Here is a 13,322-nt window from a genome sequence, read left to right as displayed (position 1 = left end):
TGGACAATGAGCTGCGAGACAGCTCAATAGGACAATGTACAATGGGTCCATTGTGGCATAAGGGCTGTGTGACTTGACTTTACCTCCTTACATTATGGATATAAATATAAACCTTAATTTAAGACATATAATACATACATTTCTTGTTGGAGATATTATTAAGTTGACACTTACACTACCAGTTTTCCCACGATCCACAACGAATATGTTATAACCACATAGTACTAGAGTTTCCACTTACGCTATTTTCTCACTCGGCGATCTCCAAGGCACGTCGTCTTCTAGTTCATCTTCGCTCTCATCGCCCTCGTCGGTGGCGTCTTGGGCGATATTCAGAGTACTGCTAGTAAACATATCTGGTACTGGTAAAATACTGGGTCTGCGAGAGTTTCGGCGTTGATTGATCATTTCAGGACTCAAGAGGTTGGGATTCTCGCCACCGCTTCTAGGAATATCCAAATGGTTACCTATAACATACGAATACGTTAACGTGAAGAAATTGTTTTGTCATTCGGTATATATAGCGTGTCTACTTAAGTTGGTCACATATGGGAAGCTTTTTTATTATCAACTTCACGAAAAAAAGTTATTCTTCATAAAAAGTTCTCCATGGTCTCTAACTTTAGTCAGATATCAAATTTTATTAATTTCATACGAGGCATGTCAAAAAATATGAATTTCACTCAAGAGTACAGTACTTTTATATTTCACAATAACGAAAATGTGAAATATAAAGGTACTTTACTCTTGAGGGAAATTCATATTTTTTATATACCTCGTATGCTGTTGATATATTTGATATCTGATGGTTGCATATTAGGTTTTAGATCATGCAGAAACTTTTATGAATCATAACTCTTTTTCGTAAAATTAATACCAAAAAAATTTTCCATATGTAGCCAACTTAAGTAGACAGGCTGTGTAATAAAGAAAAAAAATGTAATAAGTAAAAGTAATGTGCCTGTTATTTTGCAATATACAGTATTGTGCGAATTAATGTGAACAAACAGAATTAATTTGTAAATATGATTTATTTAGGCCAAAGGTAAATTTAGGTACTTTTTACAATTTAGTCTTTTTTTCATCATAGGAGCTGTCAGAAGTTGTTTCTACTGCGGTCTCGCGGCTCTTCTCCCTCCTTCTAAGAGATGTCTGCGTACCGTTGAGTCGTGAATTTTTATTCCAGCCTTTTCTGAATCTTGCTGGAGGTCATACCTTGTTTTTCTGGGATGAAGTTTGCTATCGCGCAAAAAAAGGCTTCATCTCGAAGAGATTATTCATTGGAATAATACTCTACATGTCATCAGCTTCATTGTCAGAAAAAAACGCTTATTGCCTAATAGGCAGATTGCAGATCTCTCAAGGAGTTAAAATAAAAAAAAATCTCGATGAGTAGTCTTCCGTTTTCTTGAAAAACTGAATTTCGATCTCTGTTCACATTAACTCGCACAATACTGTATAGCATAACATCGTACTTTACTGATGACAACTCTGCACCTTGGATTATTTTGAAATTAGTTCTACATAACAGCAGTAACCAACATTTTTTGACACTGTATCACTATCCACTTATGAAAAGTTTTTCGTATCACCAACAATTTTCTAATAAATTCCTCAGTAGATGGAATTTGTAGAAAATAGCACAATTTTGTCTTGTTACAAATTTGGGGTTAATTAGGGCTTCTTAATTATGTATATCTTAAATATTGTGGTAAATTCTTTCCATAGGTGAAATAGCTTGATTTGTCGAATAATTTAAAACGATATTGTAATTTCATTGTATTTATGATTAAAAACATTTCTCAAAAAATATACACTAAACGGAAATGACAATAATACCGCAAAGCTAGATTGTAAAGAACTGGAAAGTAATCTGAAAAACCAATGATTCAATGTTCTTCTTCTTTTTCCTTCTTGTATGTAGACTTTAAAGCCTGTTTCTTCTTCAATAATAGCCTCCTAAATTGTTTACGTTATCGCACCATCTTTTTCTTGGTCTGCCAATACTTCTTCGTCCATTTGGTAACTTGTCTCGTGCTATTCATACTATCCTATCCTCTGCCATTTTACTAATGTGTTCGTTCACTCCTGTTTCCATTTTGTAACCCGTCCATGTATGTCTTCTACATTGCATGATCTTCTTATGTTTTCGCTTCTCTCCCTATTCAACAGACTTTTCCCTGATATTCGTTGGAGTGTTTTCATCTCTGCTGTTTCTAGTAGTCGTCTCGTTTTAGATGTGTCAGGTCTTGTCTCCGCCGTGTATGTCAATATAGGTCTAATTGCTGCTTTATATATTCCTGCTTTTGTGTCTTGTCTTAGGTGTTTGTTCTTCCAGATTGTGTCATTAAGAGATCCCGCCGCTTTACTTGCTTTTAAGCTTTGTTGTCGTACTTCCTCTTCAAAATCTCCGTAACTGGTTATATCTATTCTCAGATATCTAAACCTGGCTTCCTGCTTTATTATTTACCCATCAATGAAGATGTGGACGATCTTTGGAGATCGTCTTCTGTCTCGGCGATTAATGCGGCGTCGTCTGTATAACATAATATTTGGATTTATTTGTTCCTAATTTTGCAACCATGACCTTTACGTACTGTTTCTATTATTTCGTCCATTATTATATTAAACAGCAGTGGGCTTAACGAGTCACCTTGTCTGACTCCGCTTTGCACTGGTATAAACTGCGTTAGTTTTCCATTTATCTTTGCCTGTATTCGATTACAAAAGTAGATGTTTCCGATGGTTTGTATAATATTGATTGGTATGTTTCTTTTATACCGGGTGTCCACTTATATTTTCCCCCATTTTAACTGCCTATAACTTCTGAACGGTTTAAGATAGAAATATGCGGATTTCGATGAAATGTTTTATTTTAGTAAAAGTTTTGTCTGAATGGATTGAATTTTTTTTGTCGCTTTCAAATACGAAAAGAAAAATGGCGGATTTAAAAAAAAAAACGTTGTTGACTTTTTTTAATGGAACATCCAGTATATTTTTTTGTAAATTGGAAGAAAGGCCATTCACATATCCAGCGATATAAAGTTTTTCAAAATCGGTTGTCAAATCACTGAGTAATTAATTTTTAAAATGAGCAGTGCAACGTGGATATCACATACCTAAATAACATAACTAAGCAAAATGATTTTAAAAAATTTAATATCGCTGGATAGGTATATGACCGTTTTTTCAAGCTGAAAAAAAAATATACTGGGTGTTTCAATAAAAATAGTCAACAACGTTTTTTTTTTCCAAAAATCCGCCATTTTTTTTTGAAAGCGACATATAAAATGGTCATTTGTTTAAAAACTTGAAAAAACGGTCATTTCCCTATCCAACGATGTAAATTTTTTTAAAATCGGTGGTCAAATGACTGAGCAATTAATTTTTAAAATGAGAGATGCAATGTGGAAATCACATATTATGTCATTTAGGTATGTGATATCCACGTTGCACCTCTTATTTTAAAAATTAATTACTCAGTGATTTGACAACCGATTTTGAAAAACTTTATATCGCTATATAGGTGAATGACCTTTCTTTCAATTTACAAAAAAATATACTGGGTGTTCCATTAAAATAAAGTCAACAACGTTTTTTTCAAAAATCCGCCATTTTTCTTTTCGTATTTGAAAGCGATATAAAAAATTCAGTCCATTCAGACAAAACTTTTACTAAAATAAAACATTTCAGCGAAAACCTCATATTTCTATATTGAGCCGTTTAGAAGTTGCGCAGTTAAAATGGGGGAAAATATAAGTGGACACCCGGTATAGTAAATGTAAGACGTCTTCCACTTGGATGCGATCGAAAGCCTTTGTCATGTCTATAAAACATATATATGCTGGTTTATTGTACTCAATGGCCTTTTCTGTGATTTGTCTCAGTTCAAATACGGCGTCTACGCTGGATCTTCCGGATCTGAATCCTTGTTGTTCATCTAATAAAGTTGTTAGTTTATTGATTTTGTTGGTTAGGACTTTTGTGGTTAGCTTAAGTGCGGTGTTCAGCAGATTTATACCTCTATAATTGTTGGGGTCTTCTTTGTCTCCTTTCTTGAACATTATGCTGTTTGTTTCAATATTCGTCATGTGTTATTTTTAACAAAGTATTATTTTTTATTAATTGTCTAGTAAAATAAAATTACACTAGGTGTAAATCAAAATGTAAATTCGTACAGGTTGAAACAAATTTTATATCAAAGTTTAGGTGGGTACAAAAGGGGATCATTGTTTAAATAATTAAAAAGGGGTCATTTTTGCAAAAAAAATACTTTTTTAACTGCTGAGGTCATTCAATTATTAATGAAGGTCCATAGGATTATTTTCTGTAAAGTTGAAGGGTAAATCTTTTACATAAGACTTACTAAATTAAATTTGACCCCTAGTCCTGTCGCCAGGGGGGGTACAACGGCCTCCTGTATTCAGATGGACTTACCCAAGTTTTTTTTATGTATTTTGTCCTTTAGAACACGAATTTTTTGGGTAAAAGTTGATCCGGATGTCGATAAGATTGTTATAAACCAAGAAGTTGAGGAATCACATAACAGCGATTTCTCGCAAAACAAAACATTTTTTTGTATTTTTTGGTCCATTTTAACCGAAAAATGTTCCTACAAATTTTTTCGTAGGATGCACAGTTTTCGAGATATACGCGGTTGAACTTTCAAAAAATCGAAAAATTGGAATTTTTGAACCCGAAAAACTTTTGATTGAAAAATAAAATAGCAATTCTGCTTACCGCATTTGAAAGTTCAAGTCAAATTATATCGGTTTTAATTATTTGTATTGCCAAAAATGTATTATTTTATTGTTAAAACAAAGCTATAAACACCTAGTGCTTGAGTGATGTTTCAATGATTTCTCATTTAAAATCGAACGAGTACGTAGAGGAGGTAAAAGTGCAAGCGGGGCTATTTCTAAGTAGCATGCATTAAAACGCATGTACAGTAGGAAAAATGAAAGAATACCCATGAACGAACATATAAAACACGCTGTATTTTCCTGTCACCGTGCCACACAAAAAATTGGCCAGCGCAAGTACATGTAATAATTATTATTACATGTACTTGCGCTGGGCAATTTTCTTTGTGACACGGTGACAGGAAAAAAAGCGTATTTTATATGTTCGTTCATGGGTATTCTTTCATTTTTTCGACTGTATTAGGCACGGGAAACAGTATGTGTTTATAGCTTTTTTTAACAATCAAAAAATAAATTTTTAGCAATGCAAATATTCAAAACAGATATAATTTGACTTAAACTTTTAAAGGCGGTAAGCAGACTTGCTATTTTATTTTTTATTCAAACGTTATTCGGGTTCAAAAATTGCAATTTTTCCATTTTTTGAAAGTTCAACCGCGTTTATCTCGAAAACTATGCATCCTACGAAAAAACTTGTAGGAACATTTTTTGGTTAGAATGACCCAAAAAATACAAAAAAATGTTTTGTTTTGCGAGAAATCGCTGTTATGTAATTCCTCAACTTCTTTGTTTATAACAATCTTATCAATATCCGGATCAACTGTTACCCAAAAAATTCGTGTTCTACAGGTCAAAATACATCAAAAAACTTGGGTAAGTCCATCTGAATTAAGAAGGCCGTTGTACCCCCCCCCTGGCGACAGGACTACCCCTATTTATTTAAATAATTATACATAAAAGTTTAACAAATTTGCAAAAAATTATTTTTAGCTTTTTAAATAAGCACTATAAAATATATTATTTTACAGGATAAGTTGCGCTATGTTATCAGTATTATTAAAAAAAAATTGGTCCAAAAATATTTAATATTTTTTGAGATATTGAATTTGTTTATTAAATGTTACTCTATTTTCAATTGAAAAAACGCGGTTGTTACCAAAGAAATAATTACCTGTCTTAAATCTTATTATTTTTATTTTTATGTATATTTTCGACCAATGTATTGATAAATTCAAATTTCAATTAAAATTCCCCCTAAAATGGCATTTGAAAATAATTCAAATTTGTTTATAATTTATTTTTTTAATAGCGTCGCGGGGATTAAATATTTTGAAATGCCGTTTCGATAATTGGGTTCCTGAGAATTTTTCACTAATTAACAAATTTTGTTGTCTTTTTTTTCTCTTCTTTTTTTTTTCTTGGCATTATATCACTACGGGCCCTTTTTGGGTTAAGTTTCATTAAGAATGTCGAATCTCTAAGTTGTAGATTCTAGACCTAAAAATATTAAGATTGGTCTAAAATCACTTAAATAAAATGTGGCTACTTACTGAGTTACAGGGTGTTTTATTTACAAATTTAAAAATTATTTATACCACGTACTTTCAAACTATTTGACATATCCGTATCATACTTGGCAGAAAGTGTGGGTACTATACAATCTACTAAATTGTGATAAATAAAAGATTCTAGCTACCACCAGAGGCGTACGACAGGGGCCAGTTAATGGTTGACCCTTCCCAAATTCTACGCCACTGAGGAAATTACTATTTTAGCGAAATTGTTCGATTCTCCAATACTTTCTATGTAAATAATATACTCTTGACTGGTAACGATTAAGTCATTAGTTTTCGAGATATTGGTCGTTAAAAATAAAACGGCATAGTTATTTTGGTTCATTCATTCATTCATTTTAAATTTCCAATATCTCTCAAACTGATGACTTTATCGATACCAATAAAGTTATTTACATACAAAGTATTGGAGAATCGAAAAATTTCGCTACAATAGTAATTCACTCAGTGGCGTAGAATTTGGGAAGGGTCAATCATTCTCTATCCCCTGTCGTACGCCTCTGGCACTAGCTAGAAACGTTTATTAATCACAATTTAATAGGGTGTATAATAGCCACACTTTCTGCCAAGTATGATAAGGATACGTCAAATAGTTTTAAAGTATTTGGTAACAATAATTTTTAAATTTTTAAATAAAACACCCTGTAACTCAGTAAGTAGCCACATTTTATTTAAGAGATTTTAGTTAAATGTTAATATTTTTAGGTCTAGAATCTACAACTCAGAGATTCGACATTCTTAATAAAATTTAACCCTAAAAGGGCCCGTAGTAATATAACTCAAAGAAAAAAAAAAGAAGAAGAAAAATGACAAAAAAATTTTGTTAATTAGTAAAAAATTCCCAGGAATCCAATTATGGAAACGACATTTCAAAATACTTAATCCCCGCGACGTTATTAAAAAACAAATTATAAACAAATTTGAATAATTTTCAAATGCCATTTTAGTGGGGAGTTTAACTGAAATTTGAATTTATCAATAAATTTATCGAAAATATATATAAAAATAAAAATAATGAGATCTTAAGCAGGTGAATATTTCTTTGGCAACAACCGCGTTTTTGCAATTGAAAATATAGTAACATTTAATAAACAAATTCAATATCTCAAAAAATATTAAATATTTTTCGACCAATTTTTTTTTACTTAATACTGATAATATATCGCAACTTAGTCTGTAAAATAAGATATTTTATATTGCTTATTTAAAACGCTAAAAATAATTTTTTGCAAATTTGTTTTTTAAAAATTTATGTATAATTATTTAAATAAATAGGGGGTCAAATTTAATTTAGTAAGTCTTATGTGAAAAATTTACCCTTCAACTTTGCAGAAAAAAATCCTATAGACCTTCATTAGTAATTTAATGACCTCAGCAGTTAAAAAAGTAATTTTTTTGCAAAAATGACCACTTTTTAATTATTTAAACAATGATCCCCTTGTATGATTTGGATACTTTCTTGAAAATATCTTTTGTACCCACCTAAACTTTGATATAAAATTTGTTTTAACCTGTGATGGCCTATAAATATCTAGATAATCAAACCGTTGAACTTCTCTGACTTACTTAGTCAGCCTTCAACTACTTGAACAACATTTTTAAATTGTCGGATATACCAATAGGCCTCAAAAAAAAACCTTTAGTAAGTGTGTTTTGCTAGTGATGAATGTCGTAGAATGCTCAGAATATCTTGGGTTCAACGCATTTCAAACAGAGAAGTCTTAAACAGAGTAGGTCAAGGCGAAGGTGATTTAACCAAGATGATAAAAAAGAGAAAACTTGAATATCTGGGGCACATAATGAGAGGTAGCAGATACAGGATACCGCAGTTAATACTCAACGGAAAGATCGACGGAAAAAGAGGAATTGGTCGGAAGAAATATTCATGGCTCCGAAACCTTCGTCAATGGACTGGTTTATCAGCAGATCAATTGTTACCAACCGCACAAGATCCAGAACGATATCGGCAAACTGTTATGGAAGCTACCCACGCCTAAAAAATTTAGGCACGGTACTTAAAAAAAGAAGAAGCTAGTGTTGACTTACGGAAAAGAAACGTTGACCATGACGAGGACAATCGTGTAGAAGATCCGCGTTGTACAAAGGACGATGGAGCGTTATATGTTGCGCGCTTCACTACGAGACAAGATCTCAAACAGACAAAGATACCAAGAGATAGGCTCCATGGCTCCATATCCTACCGAAGCAGAGGTCATCCAACACCTTGGGCTGGCGATCTAAAATGTTGCCATATGAATTGGATGCAAGAGACAAAAGATCGAAACAGATGGAAAAGTGTGAGGGAGATTTATGTCCAGCAAAGACAAGTAAAGATTGAATAATCTTGATTACTTTTTAGATCTAGTCCTTCTATTTTGACAAAAAGAGGAAGACGAAAAACTCAGATACAAAGTTTACTGTAATAAAACAATTAAAAATAATTTAAATAAAATAATAAACAATATTTTAATTTTTTTATGGATGTCGCTTGAATGTGATTTGTTTCGCATTTTAGCATTTCATAATGTTCTATAGTTTCTCTTATCAATATGGCTTAACCTCCGTGAGCTGTACCGTCTGGGAGATTTCTGTTATATAATTATTTATACTTAGGTATCTTGAAGTAGGTTCTGTCTGTAAAATGGGTTTCACTTACTAGTAATATGTCTATGAAATTTTGTTCCAGAAATAGTTCTATATCTTCTTTTTGATTAGGAAGACCATTGGCATTCCATTGGGCAATTCTTATGAACTTAGACATTGTTAGTTCACTTTATTTACTAGCGTGGAAATTATGTTGAGCACCATACTGTTTTGTTGCATTAGCTGGTTAATAAATTTTTAAACTCTTCTAGAAATTTGGTAAATATACTCGCTGTATCTTCGTTATTGTTCTGAATATTTGCTGTAGCTTGAGCGTAACTTTCATACTGATTCTGAATCCTGGGTTTTGTATATATTCTGGGTTGTGTATGTATTTGATTTATTGCTGGATTTATTACGTTTCCCCTGTTATGATACCTGTTATTAATATTAGAAATTTTTTGGTATGTTCACATTCTTTATAATTTGCGGGGTGATCCCCACCACATAGTGCACATTTTTCTGGAGTTTTCTAGTCTTCTGACAAGTTGTGGTACTGTGGGCTCCTCCGCATTTGACGAATACAAATGGCTTATTGTAATATGACATGGAGTGACCGTATTGTTGGCATCTCATGCATTGTATTATGCGAGTTTTGGTTGTTCGGGGAGGTTCAATTTCAATAACTCTATTCTGTAGCCCCCTTAAAATATAAATATCTTTGTTATTTGCTGCCGGTTCGAGATCAACGAAGAACAAATTAAGTGGCTCTCTGGTAATTCTGTGTTGTGCATTTATTATATTTCGAACTTTATGACTCAGTTTTAGGAGTTCGTTTTTATGTCCTCGGTGTTAGTAGAGTGGTGAAGATATTTTATTACAACTCTATAGGCTCGATCCTGTTTTAACTGAATGTTATGTTCATTAAAATATCTAACCATTTTTCTATATGTATCTGGCGTGCCACAACTTAATTTTACGACATTGTTAGTTAAACTTTTTGCAATTTAAACAGACATCCTAGGTCAAATTTCTCACCGTTATTACCATATTTGGATTATAAGCTTTTATTTGACACCTCATTTGTCATTCTACCTGATACAATGACGTAGGAGATATATTCGCGGTCGAACAGACCGACAGACAGCCTAGGTAATCTTTCTCACCTTTAGTACCATCCTTGGATTATAAGCTTTCATTTTATATCTCATTTGTCATTCTACCTGGTATAAGGACGGAGGCGTTATATTCGCGGTCAGACAGACCGACGGACAGACAGCCTAGGTAATATTCCTGACCTTTAGTACCATCTTTGGATTATAAGCTTTCATTTGACACCTCATTTGCCATTCTACCTGGTACAATGACGTAGGAGTTATATTCGCGGTCGGACATACTGACAGACAGCCTAGGTCAAATTTCTCACCTTTAGTAATATCCTTGGATTATAAACTTTCATTTGACACCTCATTTGTCATTCTAGCTGGTATAAGAACGGAGGAGTTGTGATTATAGACGGACAGACAGACAGACAGACGGACAGACGGACGTGGATAATTCAAAGTTTTCACATTTTTTCAAAATTGGGTGAAAACAATAGTAAAGAAGTAAATATGTAGATAACATTATTTTCATGGTGCCATTTTAGAGAAAAATTAAAATGACCACTGGGAAATTTTTAGACAAGCAGTTAGTTCCTAAGATTTGTAGATAAAAATTGATGGTATCAGTATTCTGTACACAAAAAACATATTTCCTTTAAAATATCTATTAAGCACTTCTGAATGAATGTCGATAAATGTTTAAAAATATTAAGCCCTACAGCACTCCGAGAAAATAGTTGTCTGATCTTTCCCGTCGGGATTGTAATACTAAAAATCCCTGGAGTGTACTTCCACATCTCATCTCATTTCAAGAGTGCATTGCTTTGTGATATGAAATTATAGCCCAGCCAACAAGACCCTTGAATGGCTCGTTTCTGCAAAAAGTCGCCATTCTTAGATACTGAAGCTCTAGTTGAAATTTCTCATGGTTTCATAATCTTATAAAAGATTCCTGTTATCTTAACAAGTAACCTAAAATGGTTATTTTTATAGGATTCATATTAAAGTTTCAAAAGACATACGACGAAATACAGACCAGGGCCGAATCCTTTCGCTTTAAGGGCATAGGCGCAAAATGTCACCTGTCAAAATGTTCAATGTGTTTTAAATGTATTAATTTTTTTCGAATCCTAAGAAAACTAATAAATATCTTTGAAAAATTTAAATCATTATATTTAATTTAAATATTTTCAAAATTTATTTGAATGAAAGAGGGTTAATTAATGAAAGAGAGTTATTATTACTGAGGGCTGAAAGTCCCTGAAAACTTCTATAATGTATATTTTAATCAGTTACAGGGGTAAAAATAAAAGAGAAAATTTATAGGCCATTGATTATGTTCAAAATAAGAGAGATAGAAGGAACTACAACGTTAACGGGATTTTATTGTCTCATATAGTCAATGGAACTCTAAATTTAAAAAAACCATGGAGTTTTCAAAACCTACTATTTCAATGGGTTCGTTTTTGAGAAATGGGTGAATTAGTCCCTAGGCACAGGGTGAATTAGGGTGAGTGTTATGCACTTTTGGTACAAAGACGTCTACAAAAAAATTGTTCCAGGTTAAATTTACTATCGAAATATGACATTCTAAAGTCAAAAATCTTTTTATTTACAAAAATGTATTCAAAAGAAAAGCAAAAAAACAACACGAAAGAAAGCAATTTTGTTTTTTGCCCTATAACTTTTTTCAACGAGGATATAAGTATAAACATAAACATTGCTGTAGCTAAAAATAACTTACATTCTTTCTCTTTAAAATAATGTGTAGTAGAAGTCTCTACGATTTATATTTTCCGAAATAGGATTTTTCAAAATTCGCCGCACACATCATTTTTGGGCCATTTTCCCGATTATTTTGCAAACATTGTTCTGTAACTTTTTTTACGCATTTTTAGGTATATGCAATGGTACATTTACTAGAAAGAGGAGTCAATTACCTTTAAAATGGTTTATTGTATAAGGTTGCTTGACTATTTTGAAGCAACTTCTGCTTTTTCAAGGAATTATACTTTTATTGATTTTTAATATTTTTTATGATTATTTTTTAAATTTCTTATAATTTTTTTTCTTGCAAATTTAGGGATATTTATTATATAACACAAAATAGCATATTTTCTTTACTTTAAAATGGTATATTCCAAAAAAATCTAGGACTATTTTTAAACATGATATCCGTAGGATATCCAAGAGTATCCGTAATTTAAAAAAATTAAAAAAATTTTTTTTCAATTAGAAAAATATAATTTCATGTTAAAACATAATTTTTAACTCCAAATAATTTTTCTTAATAACACTTTTCGATATTGTGAAATCTAAAAGTACTTTACTCCTGAGCAAATTCATACTTTTTAACATACCTCGTACACTATTAATAAAATTTTATATCTAATGATTGCATTTTAGGTTTCACACAAGGCAAGCATTTTATAAAGAAAAACTTTTTTTCATAAAATTAATACTAAAAAAGTTTTCCATATGGTTCCAACTATTGCATGTGTATAATATGTCACACTTTTAAAAAGCATATCTTGTTTAAAAGTAGTCCTAGAATTTCTTACAGTACACCATTTTAAAGTAAAGAAAATGAGTTTTCCTTTTTATTACATCATATATATAACCAAATATACAATAAAAAAAGTTATAATGTGAAATTTAAAAATAATCGTAAAATATATCGAAAATCATTAAAAGTATAAAATTTTGAAAAGCCATAATATCTTGCTTAAATATAGTCACACGGCCTTCTACGGTAAAACATTTTAAAGGTAATTGAATTATCTTTCTACTAAATGTACCATTGCGTATACCTAGAAATGCGTAGAAAAAGTTACAGAACAATGTTTGCGAAGTAACAAGGAAAATATCATAAAATCGCTGTGAGTGGCGAAATTTGAAAAATCATATTTTGGAAATTGTAAATCAGAGGAACTTCTACTAAACGCCATTTTAAAGAGAAAGGATGGAAGTTCTTTTTATATGAAGCAACACCTATACCTATATCCCCGTGAAAAAAAAGTTATGGGGCAAAAACAAAATTGCTGTTTTTCATGTTTTTTCTTGCTTTTCTTTTGGTTATATTTTTGTAAAGAACATGTTGTTGACTCTAATATGTGATATTTCGATAGTAAATTTAAGCTAGAACAATTTTTCTATAGACGTGTTTGCACTAAATGTGCATAGAACTCACCCTAATTCGCCCTGTGTCTAGGGACTAATTCACCCATTTCTCAAAAACGCACCCATTTAAATGGTAGCACTCCGCGGTTTTTTCAAATATAGAGGTCCATTGACTATATGAAATATTAAAACCCTGTTAACGTTAATTGTAGTTCCTTTCTAAAATCCATAATCAATAG

The 13,322-nt window shown here is 31.8% G+C and overlaps 1 protein-coding gene across 1 annotated transcript in view; it reads right to left on the bottom strand.

Annotated features, from left to right (window-relative positions):
* The window catches only part of LOC114330269 (potassium channel subfamily T member 2), a 630,795-nt gene that overhangs the window by 175,297 nt on the left and 442,176 nt on the right, over positions 1-13,322 (bottom strand). Inside the window, exon 10 of the mRNA XM_050662017.1 lies at positions 242-467. Within this exon, the coding sequence (XP_050517974.1) occupies positions 242-467 (226 nt within the window). The remainder of the gene's footprint in view (positions 1-241; positions 468-13,322) is intronic.

Source organism: Diabrotica virgifera, chromosome 9 (genome assembly GCF_917563875.1).
Source record: "Diabrotica virgifera virgifera chromosome 9, PGI_DIABVI_V3a".
Lineage (NCBI taxonomy): Eukaryota > Metazoa > Arthropoda > Insecta > Coleoptera > Chrysomelidae > Diabrotica > Diabrotica virgifera.
The sequence above is the reverse complement of the archived record's forward strand: the minus strand, read 5'-3'. Positions and strand labels throughout refer to the sequence as shown.